Here is a 20,217-nt window from a genome sequence, read left to right on the forward strand (position 1 = left end):
ACTGTTTCCATGTTGGATTTTGCGTAGGAGTCTCCTGTAGCACAATGGTAGGGATGTGATGTAGGAAAAAGGAAAATCCCTGCAGCTCAGCCTGACTGTCAGACGTTTCTTTGGCCAAGGCCACACTGACATCAGCCGGGACACTTTCCTGGGAGGAAACGCGATAAGTTCACTCCAAACTCTTTGCTCTTGCAGCTGGAGAATTGCGACAGTGTGTGTGTGCGTCTGTGTCCTTTTCACTAGATCCAAAAGGATATTTCATTATGCTTAACTCTTGCACTGTAAGTCTTCTGTATCTTCTGAAGAACAAAGCTCACACACTGGCGTTTTTTTCCCTATACTCATATTTTCTAGTCACTATTTTGATTAACATACAATGAATTCTTTTATTATTCTTGACAGTTTTTCACCATTAAAATATGAATTTTTAAATGTGTAAAAAAAAATTGAGCAGCTGGCAGTCAGGTCATATTGCATAAATTATGTAATATCGCAGAAACACACACATTTTTGCTTTATCTTGAGTGCAAATTCCACTGTGGTTACTGACTTCCCAGAAATCCAAGAAGAGAAAAATATGATAACTGCAATTACAAATATGCTCGACGAACACATACCAGCTAATATGTACTTGGCATAACCTCCTTTTAAAAAAGATTACGTATCTTAAAAAAAAACAGGGAGAGGTGCAACAGAAGGATGACATCAGCATATCCACTCTGAGATCCAACACAAAAAAAATGAAAGGAAGGCGAGAGGAGACAGAAATGTTTTCACTATGACAGAAGTTAGTAGAATTTAATTTGGGGCTTTACAGTTGACATTAATATATGCATGTAATGAATGACTCAGTCAGACTTGTGATCATGTTAGATATTACTGTGACATTAGATTTGAGTGTTTGGAAGTGGGGAGTGAGTGTCAACTACACGACTGCCAAGGCTAAACCTTTAACACATCAGCTACTATTAACGATCAGTGACGCTGGCTCTCATGACCTCATTCTCACACACGCAGTGGTGACGCATAGAAGATAGTGTCTCACTCCGAACTTGCTGGATCATTCTAGCTCCCTGTCCACTCCCCAACAGTTGGACCACTTTATCTGGCTCCATGACATCTGTTTGTTTACTCAAGCTGCTACTTTTAAGAGCTGATAATCTGGTAATGTGAAGTCAAATAAAAGTTGAGGAAGGATATAGAAAAAGTATATGAACGTGTGTGTGTGTGTGTGTGTGTGTGTGTGTGTGTGTGTGTGTGTGTGTGTGTTTGTGTGTTTGTGTGTGTGTGTGTGTGGGTCATGGGCGCCTGTGTGTAGTTTGTTTTCCAGATCTCCTTCAGAAATACCCGACAGGTGCACACAGGGGCCTGTGTGTCCAGTGTCCATTCTTTCATTTACACACACAAGCTTTCCACATCAGGAAATCTGAAACTGCAGTTGGATGTTTCAGTGTATGAACAGCTTAACCTGCACGTGGACGTTTTTATAATGTATACAGTGAATGCACTTGCATTTCACTTGATACTCTGCTTATTACTCAGAGCACAGAGTCTTTTGTCCTGTCTCCCTTCCATTTAGCCCAACCGGTTGTGGCAGATGGCTTCCCCTCCCTTAACCTGGTCCGCTGGAGGTTTCTTCCTGTTAAAATAGAGTTTTTCCTTCCCACTGTCACCAAAGTGCTTGCTCAAACGGGGTGGTCTGATTGTTTTGTAAGGTAAAGACCTTACAATCTAAAGCACCTCAAGGGGGCAGTTGTTGTAATTTGGCGCTATATAAAATTAAATTAAATTGAATTAAGGGTCACAAGAAATAAACTGAGAATAAATAAAATAGAACAAATTAAAATTCATCAAAATAGTATTTTATAATTGAAAGGTAGATATACATTTTTAATATACAAAATGCCCCACTGAGACAATTTCTTGCAATCTTCAGTGGTTAAAGAAGCTCCACGGCTGTCCACTTAACAGCCTGTAACGTGTGGGGTTTTTTCCAGTACGTTCCTTTTGTTTGATATTCTAATGGGGCCAACTCAGAGCGACGGCTTTAACATTAATAATGTTTTTCCACACTGCTCGGTTCCCAGAATGAGACGGCAGTCACACAAATCACAGCACATCTTTTTTCAAGTGTCAAGGGGATTACCGAAGCACCGCTCACAGAAAAAGGAAAAAAACCATGGGGGAAACAAATAACACCTGGACTGTGCACACATGCACAGGCAGGAGTTTAATGCTGACCCACAGCTAGACTGATCGGTCTGGCTGTGGAATATGACACAAAACCCAACAGTAGTGTGGCAGCTCCTATTAAGGGAGAATTTATGGTCCATTTTAACTAAGCCAGGGCTTATCCTCTGTTAGATTTTGATGAATGGAAATTGTTTTGTCTGTAGAGACAAAAGAGCAAAATCTCACAATGGTTTCTGCCTTCATTGTATTGTAATAGTAGCCTTTCAAAGTAATTACTTGTACACTTGGGTATATTTATCTATATACTCTTATTATACAGTCTGTGAGGATGTGATCTTTAGTGTCTTTTCACTTTTGACTACTTTTGTCAGCTGATGATCACCAGGCTTGATGCTCTTCTCTGTCAGTTATCCAAGCCTTAAACAATTTGAGTATGGTGCAATCCGGGTGCAATGCTGCTGTTACTGTTGCCCAGTAAAGCTATGGGTAACAGACAATCATAGAAACAGGCCTGGCTCCCTCTTCTGGATATCCACAACAGAAACACATGTAATGCGCAGCAGTGGATCAGACATGCTGCTGTTGACTGCCCTGACCTTTTCAGCCCACCACGCTTTTCCATCATGGCTCATTCACAGAATCTGAAACTGATGGTGAGGAGCAGCATTCCTTCCCTGATATGGCGTAGAATGAGGAAGACCATGAAGGTCAAATGTTTAAAAAGAAGAAAAGTGTTTTGTCCGGAAGGGTCTCGAAATGAGAATGAAAGCATACTGTATGGTGAAAAAGGCAGAGTTCTGTAATACCAGACACATAATGAACACACAATGTAGTCGATGCTATTTGAGACGGGTGTCGAATGAGAAACATTTTCCAGAAGCAGTGACGACTCTTTAGTACGAGCAGGCCACCAGCTAGTTAACAGAAAGTGCCACCTGCTGGGGAAATGGGTTATAGCTGTCTGAAGGGAAGCCAATAGCTGTGTTCACACATGAGCAGGGAGCTACAGATGTAAGAATAGAGGACATTTAAGAAGCTATTGCAATCACAAGCTATTATAAAATCTGAGGAATACAATTAGGCACACAAAAGAGGCAGGCCAGCTCAGAGAGCCTTTCATAACTGAGTCAGCTCAACAGTATAAAAATCCAAAGCTCATTATAATAAAATGTCAATGCATTCAGCTTGTATAAAATCTGCTACAGGGCAAGAGTCTGAGTATGTGTCTGGAGTAACTGTCAGCAGTACAAAACCAGCATTTGTTTGGAAGATGAGTCATACTTTTAAAGGCTCTTCTCTCACTTAATAAACAACATCGGGGGCTAAAAGATGACGTCAAAAGTGCCAAAAACTGAAGTTCTTTGAATTGCGACTACACATTTGTTGCAAAAGCGACAAATCTCTAAAATACCAAACATTACATCAGACATACACATGTTTACAGCATAGTACAAATACAGTTGGCCGTTACAGTTAACTTCTCTTTTGGTAAATGGTAAATGATGAATGCTAACCCCTTTAAAATGTATTAAGTTGTGTTTAATTAAGTGGCTCCAGGTGGGTCCCAGTGCTCAATTGTATTAAAGACCTCAAATTATTGGCTGGCTATTCAGTCTTTCTGGTAGAAAACATTTTGGCCAACCAAAATTAGTAAACATTTTAACATCATAGTGAATTTCAGATGAACCTTGCTAATTTAAGTAGCTAGCAGGCAAAAGCAGCATGTGGCAAATCTCCAGCTGTACGTTCTCATCCAAATATTTTCGAAAACTTTACATCACAACAACATACAGTGCATACACAACATAACAGTAGCTTCCACAAATTAATGGTGTAGTGTACAGTAACAGTATGTACCAATAAACTGAAGGAAATGGGATGTGGATGACTCAGATGATTTTCCTGTAACGCAGGAGCTCGAAATTAGAATAGATATTTATGCTTGTGTTCACATGCACTGATCATTTCCACAGAAAATCGCTATATTAAACTGTAATGCGTGTGTGTGCATGAGAAAGAGATAGCAAGAGGATGTGAGTGGAAGAGAGATGGAGTCTGAGCCTAGCATCGTCTAAGCATCAGATCATAGCCACTGCAGAATAAATTATTGAAGAGTACTCTGCAGGGATGTTTGCCGTTTAAATACAGCTAGGGCTCTAAAAGCCAACAGCAAAACACACACACACACACACACACACACACACACACACACACAATTCATGTGCAGTTCAGTTTGCAAAAACTAACTTGATCTGCTTAAAATAATACAATTAATTATAAAGGCTAATGAGATTTTAAATTTTTCACAATAGCCATTAATTTTTAATTACAAGAACAAGAAAATATTTAATACCATTTTCTATATTATAGTTTGGAAATGACAGAATGACAGAAAAATCACAAAATTAAGATACATAAATGCACAAATATTTTTAATAAAGATTAGATCAACCATCTAAACGCCATCCAAATGTATTTATTTCTTCTGCTTTTGGTGACTTTGCACCATATTTTTGCTTTCCATAAGGTACAGAAGGCGATCACTGTTTCTGTGTAGCAACTGGTAGACCTTTATTAGGTCCAACCTGGGACTTTAAAAAGTATTATGTTTCTCTTAAACACAAAAAATGTGCTTCCTGTTTAATGAACACTTCCTATTATCAGCATAATGCTGATAATGTTTGCTTCTTAGCTCCCACATTAACATTATAGTATTAGCCTTACATTAATAATAAGTTAGCATATGGCCAGTGTGAGTAACTGCTAATAGTAAATGGCTAATGTTAATGCATCCGCTGGACACATGTTTATTACCGGTTTAACACTTTAAAGTAAATGTGAGTATTAGTGACATCAAAATTCGTCACAAAGACCGTGTTGTCAGTCTTTAAAATGCTTTGCTAAGTTTTTTATGCTACTAATTAATGTGTTCAGCTGCTAGTGACTGGGGGGGGGGGCTGTGTGCACGCATGTTTCCAGCGGTGCCATGAGAAGTTGTCTGTCAGCTGGAGAAGGTGAATATGGCACTGTTTGTATCAATACTACTGCAAATGAGTACCTAACCCAATAGCAATTTTTAGTATTGATCAGTATCTGAGTATCATGTCTTCTGGAGTCAAATGTGAGGGCAGAATCCTTTGAAAACTCTCTTTTCCATATGGCTATATAATCATTCTATTGGACCTGATCAGTGAAGAGTGCTCATCTTCCAACAAGAACTGTGCATAGTCTATTCTAATCCCCCTTCTAGGACAGGCCTGTACATCTGCATACAGTCAGGAAATCTGTAGCAGAACCTCGTCATTCATCAGAGCTTACTACAAAAACTCAGCCTCACCCACGGGTGCTGATATTGCCTGACATGGCCTTCTGATTGCTGGAAAAAGAGACGTACAGGATGTGGATGTAGGCCTTTTGTAGACCTGCATGCACATCCTGAGTTATACAAACTTCCTCCTAGACAGGAGCACAATTTTCCAAAACTCGATCACAGACGTATTGTGTTCAATCAAAGACTTGTGCTAAACTGGCACACTGAAAATTAGTATATTCTGTGCTACATTAAACCGTTGTTTTATCCTTGTTGTGCTGTCTGCTTTGGTGATTGAGGATGAGCATTCCCTGCCAGGGAATGCCCCTTTAATAAAAGCGAGACGCTGTTATAGAAGTGTTTATAATTACTAAGAAATTATAATGACCTGACAACTCTTTCTTTCCTTTATATCATATTCCGTTTCAGTCAGTTTTATGTGACTTTTAAAATCTGTGTTACACTTGGACCAGTGATGATACTGCTAACCCACAGTATAAATAATGTGTTTCCACAATCCCTACAAATGACTTGAACATGATCCTAGCCCACTGATCGGGGGAAAAAAAAAAAACCACACCTCAACCTTTGAAAAAGTCTAGCTCTCACCATCATCATCATCACCTTAAATCCTCACTGTGTAATGTGTAACCTGTCCAGCTGAGAAAATCCATTATTAGTTTGCAGGGGGGGAGGGGGTGGGGGCAGGGACTTGTATATGTAATGCATGTACAAAATAGCACTTCTTGGTTTCCTTTTTAACCTTACAGTATTTCTTACAAGGTTAATGGTTTCACTGTCCTGGCATTTAAAACTGCTGTTGGCAGTCTGAAAACATAGTAGGAGTGAAACAAGAGGAGTGTTACATCCTGCCCATATAGCAATGACTGAAGCTCAAGGAAGGCGCTTGTATGTGCCTGTTTTTCACTGACATTTTATAAAGTACAGTTATTTCTCGTTGCCATGTGTACATTTACTAACACTAATTCGTTACTTAAGGAATCCAGCAGTCAGTATCTCAGGCCACAATATAGGTGGCACTTTATGCAGAGCGCTGAAGATGACAAACTGTCTACACTTTGTCATCTTCCATGCTCTGCCCAGAGTGCAAACAAGAATATTCCCACAGAGGACAATGGCTCTGACATAATTAATGCAGGCTTTCTGTACTGCTTTTCATAAATAGAAGAGTCAACATGATGAATAATGTTCTTTCTTTGCTGGTTCTAAGGTTTGACATTTAAAAAGGATAGGCGGCCTGGCATCCACTACATCCACTGGTACACACATGGAAGAAGTCATATGCTCCACATTACTCCCGTAAAATCACTAATTTTTTATTCATTGCTGCACATCTGTTCTACAGTCATAATGATCTGTTGTTGCATATGATTTGTGTATTTGTGTTCACTACACTGAATGCCAGTTGTATTGATTTCTTGGTATATTGTTATGTGTTACAGCCTCTGCTACCTCTTGGCCAGGTTTCACTTGAAAAGAGATTTTAATCTCAATGAGGCTTTTACCTGGATGGTAAATGGTAAATGGCCTGCATTTGTATAGCGCTTTACTCAGTCCCTAAGGACCCCAAAGCGCTTTACACTACATTCAGTCATTCACCCATTCACACACTGTAGCCACAGCTGCCCTGGGGCGCACTGACAGAGGCGAGGCTGCCGGACACTGGCGCCACCGGGCCCTCTGACCACCACCATTAGGCAAACACGGGGTTAGTATCTTGCCCAAGGATATTTGGCATGCAGCCAGGAGGCAGCCTGGGATCGAACCACCGACCTTCTGGTTAGTGGCTGACCTGCTCTGCCACCTGAGCTACAGCCACCCAAATAAATAAATAAATAAATAGTTAAATAAATACATACATAAATAAATAATAGTAATAATAACATTATTAATGCGACTGCAGCTTTGTATTGAGTTCTTAATGCATTTAAAACGGAATTGAAACACTAGACCATTATTATTTAATAGCTCCATATTGAAAATAAAATATTTCATGTGGAGTTCAGTTTTAATGACCTCTGACATCCAACTTGGCGTTGTTAGCTAACAGCAGGCTAACTTTTCAGTGCCAACATATAGCAGAATGGACAGTCAGAAAGACTATAAGCAACACATAGCTGTTTTGGAGCTCTGAGTGCTAGTCGCTCTTCACTTGCTCTACATCACATGACATACAGGTATAAGAATAAAAGCTTATGGGGAAAACAGGTGGAGTGCAAAGGAAATTAGCACTAGCATATTCATATTGGGTTAGCTTAACTACTACAAGGCTTCATTAGCTAGCCTTTTCAGTTTTCCATGTCAATATGTCTGTAACAACTGAAATATAAGATTTAAGTTTGTTTTAAATGTCTGCTTTAAATAAGTAAGCACTCTTTCACGTGCATAGATATAACTCTGTTTAGTCCCCCTACCTGCAATGCGAATTACAGCCCTGTCAGCTGGATCCAGGACCTCCGCTGTGGCGGATTTGGAGCGTTTGACTCTCTGGTGTTTGGACAAGTTCCAGGGCAGGGTGTCTCCAAGAAAGGGGACGCCGCTCCTCTCTTCATAGCTTTCCTCCAGTGGGGTTCGATCCCTACGTCTGTCTTTACGGGTCGCCATCACCCACTTAAGAAAGAGATGGATAGGCTTAGTTAGGGACTGATTGCATGAAGGTGCACACATAATCAGAATAAATGTTTTGCTACGTTTACACTCAAATATTAGCACACCACCAGTGGTCAGCTATTTTCTTCTCTGTGCTGACCGACCTCAGCATACTAACATTTAACTGCCACCCAAATGTATAACAAGATTAAACTCAGGTCGCCTAATGTTCGAGTGCTATAAAAATGCAAACTGCACGGCCAGACACACCATGTACTTTGTGGAATACTATCAGTGTATAGAGATGGGAGAGGCTGCATGATCAAGATAACGGTACCACATGGAGCTTCACCTGTTGGTGCAAGAAGTAGGGGTAAGAAATGGCAGCAACAGACACTTGGAAAGCTTGCACGACTGTCCTTCACTAGAAATGCTTAAAAAGGTACAACTGCTTAATGCAGCTGAGCATCCTTGCTCCTTGTTTTCATACTTCCTCTGTGTGCCCAGGTTAACGTTTACTGTTAAATATTTAGCCTATACGCACAGGGCAGCATCAGTTACAGTTAGTTCTAACGTTTTACATATCAGGACATAATAAAAAATTATCTAACCCTTTCCAGGTTTTAAAATAAGGTACATACAACCTCAGATGAACAACGGCACATGACATATTACACTATTTCATTATTTATTTATTTTTTAAACTAAGCCAAAATCCAGGAGCAGTGTGTGAAAAACTGTAGCCTGTACAACCACCTATAGCAGTTATAACTTGAGGCAATTGTTTTCTGTATGACTATATCCGTTTTCTACATTGTTGTTGAGTGGTTTTTGCCCACTCTTCTTTACAACCTTGCTTAATTTCACTGAGATTTGTAGGCATTTGTTTATATGCACAGCTCTCTTAAGATCCCAGTGTTTCCATGAGGTTGAGCTTTGGACTTTGACTGGGCCATTGCAACACTGTTATTCTTTTCATTTTCAGCTATTCTGTTGTAGATTCGCTGCTATGCTCATCATTGTTTTGTTAAATGTTAAACGACTCAGTTTCAGCTGAGCCTTTGCTGTTAAACAGATGGCCTCACATTTGACTCTAGAATACTTTGGTATACAGAGGGGTTCATGGCCAACTCAATGCCCAGGTCCTGTGGCTGCAAAACAAGTCCAAATCATCACCACTCCGCCACCGTGCATGGCAGTTGGTATGCAGTAAATGGGCACATAAGCTTTGCTTGGTTATGACCAAACGTGGCACTGTACATTTAAGGCTAAACGTCTCCACTTTGATCTGTTCGAAGGACGTAGTTCTGCAGGTCTTGTGGTTTATTCAGATGCAACTTTACAAACCTAGCTGTGCTAGAACAAAGAGGTAAATAACCCATACTTGTTCAGTCTTTTTATAATCGTACTATGAATTTTAACATGCTAAATGAGGTTTGTAGAGTTTGCGATGTAGCTCCTGAGGGGTTTTTTTGCTGTTTCTCTGAGCATTGCACAGTCTGACCTTGGGTTGAATTTGCTGGGACATCCATTCCTGATTAGACTGTCTTGAATCTATTCATCTTCCACTTGTAAATACTCTTTCTCAGCACTGAATTACCTTATTGATAGGAAACAACAATTGCTTCTCCAATTCCATTGCTGATGTCTTTCCTCCTTGGCGCTGTTTTTATACATACCTGAATTCTCAAAGGCCTTCTGCTCTAATAGAGGTCACCACACTTCCTGATCGCATCTGATTATCAGCACCAGGCTGCTGTTTGCCCTCTTAACTCTGGAAGCAGCAAGAGTGTATTTCATTTTGCGCAAACTCCTATGTTTTGGATTCATTTTTTGTTAAATTAATAATGATATGGCATGACGTTGTTTATCTGAGGTTGTATTTACCTACGTTTAGGAGCTGTTAATGAGAAGATTGTTTTAGTATGTCCAAAAAATGTAAAACATTAGAGCAAAAAGATAGTGACAGTGACAAAGCTGATTAGAAAACATTTACATTATAACTGTCACTTCTATTGTACTTTTCCTACATTAAATGGTGTTAAATGCCGTGGGAAGACAAATGGTAGAAGAAAGGATTTGGTTTCCTAAAACTTACAGACTGAGGAGCTTAAATATGGAGATAAAACTAAATAAAAAGCTATTAGGTCAATGACCAACATCATATTACTGAAAAGGTATGAAGCTCACATGGTAGTATACACACATTGGTAACGATTACTGATTTAACAAAAGCACGAGCTCAGTCAACACATAGCAGTTAACTGACTCATCAGAACTCATAAACTCTGTCTGTAAGGATGCCAAATAAAACAACGAATGGTGTCACCTGAAGTGACAACCCACCTTCTCAATTGAGGCGTCACTTTCTCCTGTCTCATCGTCTCACTTAACTTAATGTCAGCGTAACTATTTTAAAACGCCAAGAGATGCATGCTTTAATTTAACAACAACATGGAACACATTTGCCATTACTGACCACCTGACTGAAGAAATAGCTGTGTGTGAGTGTGTGTGTGATGACACACCCGCTGTGAGAGATAACTCTGGTCAATAATCCAAAGCTCAGCAGTGATGAAATGGTGTCACATGCCTCTAGTAGTCACAGCTGACCTGAGAGCAGAGCTCAGTCCCCTGTGAAGTTATCATGCTGCACATGTAAATTCCTGTCAAGCTATCCAGCCTTTGGATACTGATGCCATGACAACACAGGCTACTGTAACCAGGTTAATAAATGGGCTGCCAAGTTATAGCATCGAAGCTGGTTTAATTAATCTGTTTGTTTCCATGTCGACACAGCAAATATTGTCTCTGCAGTAGAGGTTTACCTTTTTTTTCCTGCAGATTTACTCAAGGTAAGAATTGGAAAACACTTTAAAGCAGGAATATACTCCTTCAGCGATTTCATTTTAGAAATGTTTGTTTTTGGACTGTTTCAGTGTTTACCTGTGGTACAAAAAAAAAATGTTTCCACACTAGAGAAAGAAAGTCTCACTTCAGCTTGCCTCCATTACAGAACACACACACACACACACACAGTTTCCTGTGGTGCTGGATTACAGTATAAGTCAGGCTACCATATACCACCGATTCATTTTCCATCTGACAATACTGAAATGTGGCATCGGGAGCACGCTGTCTTCTAGCTCAGGATTGTAATGATGTACGGTTTTGCTGAGTACCTTAAGCAACGCAGAATTTCTCCACAAGGTGGACGCACCTGCAACAACCTAAGCCCAAAATCTCTCTGCAAAGCTCACTGAGTCAAGTTATTGCTACACTCCTGTGCTGTCACCCACACCTACCAGTTTCTTCCAACCCAACCCACGCACAGGACCGGACACCGGCATTGTCTTACCTTACTGCTGAGCTGGATCAGTGCGTAAACGCCTGTTAAACAGCCATGAGTGCCAGTGCTTCACTATGCGCCCTGCAGGATGTCGCCAACCAAAACAAATAAAGTCGCCGACAGCCACGATAGCCACACCTTTTACAGGAGGCAGGGCTGCTGCTGGAAGAGGCTGAAGAGACAACCCGCCGTGCAGAATCCGCATCATCTGTGATATTTCTCCCGCCCCGCTCGCTCTCTTTCATCCATCCTCCACTGCATGGCGACACCACTGAATTCAAAGGTCGGTGATCCTTCGCGCAGTCGTTAACTCACACCCCCTCCAAAAAAAAACAAAACAACAACTCTAAAGTGCAGCTTCCGATCTTAATTACTCCGAGAGAAACTGAACAGTCCTTCTCTAGACGCTCAGTCCGCACGTCGGGGCTGATGTTGGGTTTGTGCTCCGATCCAAAGCAATTAACAGCGTTCCTCCACCAGCAGGGTCTGGTGCTGCGGTGAAACGCTGCATGACTCACTGTTCGATTAGTTTGCCTGCTTGTCCCGGACTGAATAGTGTAGTGTCTGCAGGCTACTGCAAAGGAGAGAGTAAGAAACTGTGATGACACAGCCGCTGTCTGCGAGGGTTTAGACTGTAATGATTAACTAGAAGAAAAGCAGTTAACTGGTTTGATTTTACACAGTAAGTATCACAAGCTCCTATTTTACTGCACTGAAACATACATGTCGCTGTAGTCTATTAAGATTAGTTTTGGACCATTCAAATAATACACTGTTACGTAATGCTAGGGTCACTATACAGTAAACAAATACAGAAACAAAACATGTGAGTCTCTTAAGGAATATATCCATAACGACTTCGCTTGGCACTCCCTTTCTGCATTTTTTTGTACTATGATTTTAAGAGCCCGTCCTTCCCAAAACAGTAAAGTGTTGAAGGTTAAGTCAGAGGTTCCCAAAGTGTGGGGCAGAGCCTTACTAAAACAATACATCAAAGTAATGAGAAAGTGGCCACTTTCATGAGTAAATCATATAAGCCTTATATGATTCACTATATGAAGTAGGCCACATCTTATGCAAGTCTTTTATAAGTTTCTTTTCCATTTGGGCTAAAGGTACAAGCGCATAGAAACAGCTGCGTTTTAAAAAATACCCGTGTAGGTGTGGACGTAGCGGAAAAGACTTAGTAGTTACTACCTGTAATTTATTGCAGTTTACTTTTATTTGCTTAATTGTTTACTAAATGTTTGAGTTGTGAAATAAACCGCAATGGAGTTTGAAAATAAATATGGGGGCGTGTGCCTTAGAATATGGGGACTCTTTTTGTGTGCGCACGTGTGTGTGTGTGTGTGCTCTATCTAGCTTTAAATCTGCATTGTGTTGAGTCACTGTATGTTTGGAAGGTTAACTTAGTGCAAATTAGCATTGAGTAGCTGGATTTCAGTGGAAGCGTAGCACAAATTTAAGCTGAATTTCAGCGAAGTCTGAGAAAGATAAGACTCCATAACACACCAAGGTCACCACTTGACTCTGCACCACCATCTGCTCAGCTGTGATGCTACTTTGTGCCTGATATGCTAAAACGTATCACGGCTATGAAAGGTCCAGGGTTTAATGAATTTAATTAAATGGATTTATCGAACAAGCTGAGTTATTGTCTGCCGAAGCTCTGACTCACATCTGGAAAAGGGGGAACACAAAATAACACAAAAGAGTAATATCATGTCTACGTGTGTCTGGACTCAGCAGGGATGATAATAAATGACAAAATTTGAGAATATTTGTTTGAAAGCAATAGAGAATGACTCACTGCATTATATATCAGTATGTATTGCCACCCGGAGCCTCATTTCCTTCATTTATTGATGCAAAAAGGCTGAAAGTGGTGCATAAAAATTCACCAGAATGCAGGGGGGGGGGGGGGTCACTTCAGGTATCATAATCCTGTATCTCATGTCACAGCACCACTAATGCATTAAGAGGCTTGTTAATGCAGACTAATAGGAAAAAGTGCTGAAACATCAGGTAGTTTACAGGTAGTAAAACATGTTTTTTAATGTTTTCACATTATTCTCATGAATACATGCTTGCTTTATGAAATGTGGCAGGTCCAAAGCACAAAATGAAATCTTATCCTGGATATTACGCCATAATCCATATAAGCAGTATTTCAGGCGCAGAGAGAACTTTGTGTTAGTGGTAATATAAGGAGAAATACTCTGAGACAGTACAGATTTTCTTTAAATTTAAGCTGTCAAAGCTACAGCTGTGTGGACAGTAGGAGACAGGACCCAAATGCAGGACATTTGATGAGCTAAGGGAGGCAGCTTTTATTGTGCTGTGGAGAACTTGAATACAGGTAAACAGCTGGGACTAATCAGACATAATGAGACAAGGCGAAAGCAAAACTAGACACACTAACACAGGACAGGGGCTATCAAAATAAAACAGGAAGCATGACATAAAGATGCAGACTAGACACTGAGACGTGGAAACATGGAAGACTTGGGAACAGAGGAAATATGAACCACAGAGACAAAAGGAACTAGACATGGAACTCAGGGAAGACGTAGTGGCAGAAAACCAAGACAAGCATACAACACACGGAGACAAATAAGGAAAATAAGAATACAGAACAAAACCTTCACTAGAGACATGACACCAGGAACGCAGGGGAGACACAGAAACAGAAAACCTAGAAACCAGAAACTATAAATACAATACAAACAGAAAACCATCATTCAAAGAGTATAACTAACCCAAAACCACAAAACACTGGATCACCAACCCAGGACCATGACATAAGCTGTTTATAGGAATACAAGATTTCAGATATACCAGAAAGAATGATAGTTAAGCAATAGATCTCAGGAAAAAGAGTTTTCAGTCAATGAAAATCTCTGACAATAGGAAAAAAAACTACTCGAAAAAGATGAACAAATCATCCAGCTGAAGCTGATGGCTGCTTTCAAGACCCACTGTTAGTATCCTGCTCACCTCTGTTTGTCAGTGAGAACTTGGTTATCTTTTAAGTGACAAATACCTCAGTCTTCCTGTCCATCCAGATTTGTACATGTCACTGCAGTTACACGTGCAGGATGTTCAGGTGAGCTGGAAAGAACACTAGAGCTGTGGACTTGAATGGCATCAGACTAAACATTTCATAGACTGCATTTTGCTTTTATTTGACAACAGCTGTAATGTTCTCATTAAGGTGAAGTCTGAAACCACCCTTTAAATTCTGAATGTACCGAGCTGGTATAACTATCAAGACAGAAGTAATACTGATCTAAAAAAAAAACTAGATTGTATTGATAATAATAAGATTAGATATTAAACACTTTATCCTTAAAAAGAACAGGTTTCCAGTCTTATTTAAAATATGGCCTTGATTTTCTCACACAAAAGCTCCTCAACTACAGTTCTTATCTCAAAGACCTCGGACTACAAAGCAAGAGTCGCATTCATTGCTGCACAACGATGCTACCACTGCATGACAAGCTGAAACTTGTGTGTATCCACTATAACAGTTGCTGTGAATGAAATTTTCTAGTGCATTGCCTGCACTACTGGTTTAGTGTAAATGCAGCACGACAACTGAGATGAGATAGCCTTTATTTGTCAGTTGCAGGTCTTTTGCCCACAACCGAGAGATGACAGACCTTGCCGACCATACATACAACACAAAAACATCACATTGGGGAGACAGGTCAGGCTAGGTAGCGAGGAAAAAAAACATTGAAATGTGTAACACAGAAGGATAATACAGGAATGCACAGATATCAACACACCATAGCACAATAAACACAGACAAGCAACATGTGAAAGTGTTCCAGTGTGTACATCTGATCTGGGACCGCTGCAATCTTCGACTGCGCCTCCAACTTACCCGATGTCCACATCAAAGGGGAGGTAAGCGTTGGAGGTGGCGTTGGATCCGGGGTAGGGAGGGTGATGCGTCAGTGAGTGCTTATCAGTATCAGTATATGTGTTTGCGTGTCCATAGTTCAGCTGAGACAGTGTCCTTCGCCCTGCCAGGCTAAGTAAACAGTCTTCCAGCCAACCCATGTGGCCTTGCATGGGACAGTCAGGGACAATGGCAGCATGAAAACTGAGCCAGGATTAAGGTCATGTGACTTGGTAATAGCAGTCGTAGGGCCATTAAGTGACACCTAACCTTTTTATGTGTTTAGAACTCACTGGATCTATACTTACAGAGATTTTGATTGGCTCTTACTGTAAGGTTGCACATACAGCGAAGAGTATTGAGACTCCTCCTGGGTTCATTGTGTCAGCTGAAGCTGCTTTGCTGTCTCTAGAGCTCCAGTTCACTACTCAGGGTGCTACTTTTGCTGCCATTTAACATTTTTGACACACCAGATATTTTCTAGTTGTTTTAAATGTATTTAGAAAGCTAAACTAAGTAATCAGTGTTTGGATTTTTTAACCATTTTTTTATTTGGAATGTAGAGTTTATAAACAACTATTCATAATAACATACTAAAAGTCATGATATGCATTTCCTCAGTTGTGTGAGACATATGGTTTAATACAGTGTGTGTCCCACAGGTATTGACAGTAAATTTCACAAAGTATTACCCATTTCAAATCCCATATTAATCTTTTTGGACAGAGGTCATAGACGGAATAATGAGCAACATTACTATGAAGATAACTACATTTGGTGATGCAAAAACCATTTAAAAATAGAACAAAAACAACAAAAAACTTTTTTTTAAAATTATTTTAATACCCTTGATTTATGGTCAGTTCTGTTTTTTCTCAATTGCAAATGGAAGAATTCCTCCAGCAGACATTCAGCTTCTTAATAAAATTAGGAAAAAAAGAGAAACTACGACATTAAGTTTGTGATTTTGTAAGTCCTGCTATAGATTTACAGTAAAAATAAACTAAAGTAACTGTCAGCAAAACACAGGACACAGTCAGGAGTCTCTCTGTTAGCCATTAGGATTTTTCTGCTGCTTGTTTGGTGTCTCCTAGCTACTCATTAGATGTCCTCACTCTGCATCCAGCTGAAGTTTTTACTTGTTGTTTTTGTCTCTGCATTAATTACTCCTGGAATTATTCATCAGTCCACAGATGTTGTGCATTTTGTACTGCATTCATAATTTATAACTGAAACATTATCTGCATTACGTCTAAACTGACTCTGACAGCAAGTAAATGTATTTTTTTCTTTTAAGTTCAGTAGTGGCCTGATTTCCTCCTCAATGTCCCTTATTTGTCTCACTGCTGGTCGGTCTGCATGATTGCCACAAAAGGTTTAGTGGTCAGATGTCCCTCAGTACCAGTACATTTGTGTTAAACAAGAAATGCTGGGACGGGTGCCAGCAGGTCAGATCAGATCAGCTGTTTTACAAGAAGCAGCTCACGTCACCTCCACCCACTCAAACAGCATGTTTTCATGTGGACAGATTATCGAGAAACAGTCTCCCACTAATCTGGAACAACTCTATCAAAACCAAAATAGAAAAATAGAAAAATAGTTTACAGGTGTTTTGTGTGCCATTACAGCTTTATGTGTTATGTTTTCATGTCATTCTCCTGTTATTTTGTCTATTTTTATAACTGCTTTGTGTGGCTCTTCATTTTTTTTTACAGTTAAGTAAAAAAAAAAAATAAGTGTTTTTTTTGTTTTCCTTTAGTTTTTTCTGTGTCTGCAATCATTTTTATTGGTTTGTGTTCATTTTTCGTGTCATTTTTAAGAGTTCAGTTTTTTTGCATTCTGTATTTTTTCCTAATATTTACCATTAAGTCTGATTGTGCAGTGGCCTAAAGAACTTGAAAGAGAAGGCAACTTGACTTCTTTAAGTTTTTTTTCCACTTCTCATCCAAGAGGCTTTACATCTTTACATAAAGGATAAAGAATGATCTTTTGAGGATATCAGTGTTTACATTCTGGACCAAGAAGAAGTTTGAAAAAGGAGTAAAAGAGGCCTAAAGTAAAAGAGGCCTATGTCCACGGTAACAACCATCAATAGAATGGTGGCATATGGACAGTGTAGTCTTGATAAATGAGTTTCCTCCACTCAGACCGTGCTTAAGGTGACCTCAGTGGGTTACATCACAAGGTGGGGCATCTTACAGTATTGCTTACAATTCTGTGTAAAGGTCAGGAGTCAAGTGGTCTTGAGCAGTACTTTTCTGAGCTTTCTAAAGGTCATTCAAAGTTCTTATTTGGGCATTGGGTGGTTTTTCACTCATTTTCAGATAAATATTTGTTTGTTAAGCCACTTAACACTCACCTATGAATCACTCAGGCATAAAAAAGCCTCCTTGTTGTGTTGTGTTGTTGTCTACACATAATAGGAAAACTAAGAAAAGAACCAATTTTAAGTTGTGTCTTAGGTACTTTGTTGGTAGCAGCCTGTTACAAAGAAACTGTTCCAATTTATTTATTTTGATGTACAAAAACAGATAATAGAGTTTGACAGGCATAAAACAGTATTTTTGCACCAACAAGGTGATTCCCAAAGAGCTGCTAGATAAACTTATCTCACTCAGCATGGTGTGCAGTGTGTCCTTAAAACACTGGAGGAAGCAGAACACACAGACAAAAGAAGTAGCAGCTCTAAGAAAATGTTTTTAATTTCCATCATAATGCAGTAAAAGCATACACGGATAGAAAAACACACAATGAAATATTATCAGTCATGGATTGGCCTTCTCACAGCCCAGACCTCAGTATTATTGAAGCAGTGTGGGAACATCTTGACAGAGAACAGAACAAAAGGCAGCCAACATCTATAGAGCTTTGAATGTCCACTATTGCTGAAGACTACTTAAAGAAATGACAAGAAAGTTGAGTGCTGGGACTGCGCCTTGTAGGCCTACTGTGTTTTAAGATTAGACAAGAAAGAACAAAACAGACTGCATCTGATGATGTCTCTTCTTTTACAATCACACACACAAAATACACAGTCACCTGCAGCAGCCAAAAATTCTCAGGCAGCCATCCAACACTGCCCTCCAGTGGAATTTTGAAAAAAAATTCCTCAAAAGCTACAAAAATTGGGACTAAGTTCAGTGCAGGTCATGGATTATTTAACCAATTCCTCATGAGAACAGTCTTATTAAACCAATTGGAAGGAACCTTGTTTTATCCTCAAAGCCTCAGACATAACATTTGCCACATCAATAAAGATCATCTTATTCCTCAAGCACTCAACATTCTCCAGGCATCTACTTCTTCACCCAACGGAAATACCACCTTACCCACCGTGAGCCTTTTTCTGCTTAAAGCATCATAAGAGTCTTATTTTTTATGTGTTTGTGTGATGGAAAGCACATATTTTCAGACAGCGATCAGTAAAGCCATAAAGTAATGACGGAAATCTGGAACGGTATGGCAAACGTTATGTTCAAGTCTATATGATTTACATAAACAACAAATGGAAAGACTGAACGCGTCTCCGCAGTGAGTCATTTTTGGAGCAGACTGCATCATGGGAGAGTTTGCGCAGGCAGTAAGAGGGCAGCAGAGTGCTTTGAGATATGTTTGCTGTAAGGTACGACTGGGTATCAACAATATTAAAGTGGATATATATTGTACTTATTGCTAACCACCAAACACACTCGTGCGCACATAGTCACACCACACAGGCATGCAGGATGCGGCGCCGGCCAGAGTCGTACACAAACACGCGTAACCCACACACATGGCTGTATATACCCACGAGTCCATACACATATACAGGAGTTTAGTGCGAAACCACATATACACACACAGGAGCGCTCACTCGCCATAAACCACACTCATACACACACGCACACTCCTGCAGTGCATACCTCCCTACTACTGGTCCAGACCCAGACACCGCATGCCAGTGCACCTCACTCCCTGAGCCACAGGCCGCAGGAGTAGAAGAAGAAACAGATGGGTACCAGCTGTTTGGATCAGAGCCCTGGGTACACAGCTACTGTATTGCACCACACACACACATACACACACTTCCACTGCATACATGAATACTTGAACTCATTCAAGTTGTTTAACTGCAGCTCTGCGTATACTGTTTCTAGCACTTATGCAGAGAATTTACAAGTAATGTATTGTTGCTGTACTTTTGGTCTGTTTAACAATTTGAGCTTTCTGCTCTACTACTAAACTGTTGCTCTTTATCTGTCTGCTGATAATTCAAATTACTCACCTTTCCTGGTATTAAATGCTACACGGCAACACATTCAGACATTGTACAGTTTGTCATTGCAGCCTTTAAATATGAGAATAGCTGATATTAAGGCGCTTACATAGTCCACATTAAATGGTGAAGGAATGATACAAAGAAAAGCAAGGTCAGACACTGAAATAAGTAAACTCATTAAACAGGCAAAGTGGAATGACACTGATTGGAAATCTGTAGTTGCAACAAGCTGGTTAATAGGTCAAATAACTTGTAACACAAGCGGGGGTTGCTGGCAGTGATAATTACACACAAATTATCCCAGTGCTAGCATTAACAGCAGGCACACTATCATAGCTGTTAACACATACAGCATTAAGCTTTTTCTTTCTGTGTTAGCCACTGTGACGCACAAAGTTCAGGGTGCCCCACTTTTTGCCCTGTAACAGCTGGCATTCAGCCCCCATGTGGCCCTGAATTAGATAAGGGCAAGAATGTGGATGGATGAACTAAAGTCATCACATATAAATAATTTTTGGTTGCATGAACATGAAATTGGATTTCTCTTCTGTCCACCTGCTGGATCTAAGTATGTTAGATCTCTGCATAGA

The 20,217-nt window shown here is 40.0% G+C and overlaps 1 protein-coding gene across 3 annotated transcripts in view; it reads right to left on the reverse strand.

Annotated features, from left to right (window-relative positions):
- plecb (plectin b) overlaps positions 1-11,908 on the reverse strand; it is a 123,245-nt gene extending 111,337 nt beyond the window's left edge. For 2 of the 3 annotated variants that reach the window (XM_040012611.1, XM_040012610.1), the window contains exons 1-2: positions 11,472-11,908; positions 7,939-8,134 (exon numbers count right to left, since the gene is read on the reverse strand). In XM_040012611.1, coding sequence (XP_039868545.1) covers positions 7,939-8,128 — 190 coding nt within the window. In that variant the 5' untranslated portion in view covers positions 8,129-8,134; positions 11,472-11,908. The remainder of the gene's footprint in view (positions 1-7,938; positions 8,135-11,471) is intronic. The other variant, XM_040012613.1, reaches the window with a different exon arrangement.
- Positions 11,909-20,217: the final 8,309 nt, after the last annotated feature.

Source organism: Simochromis diagramma, unplaced genomic scaffold (assembly GCF_900408965.1).
Source record: "Simochromis diagramma unplaced genomic scaffold, fSimDia1.1 OVJJ01000618.1, whole genome shotgun sequence".
In the NCBI taxonomy this organism is placed as follows: domain Eukaryota; kingdom Metazoa; phylum Chordata; class Actinopteri; order Cichliformes; family Cichlidae; genus Simochromis; species Simochromis diagramma.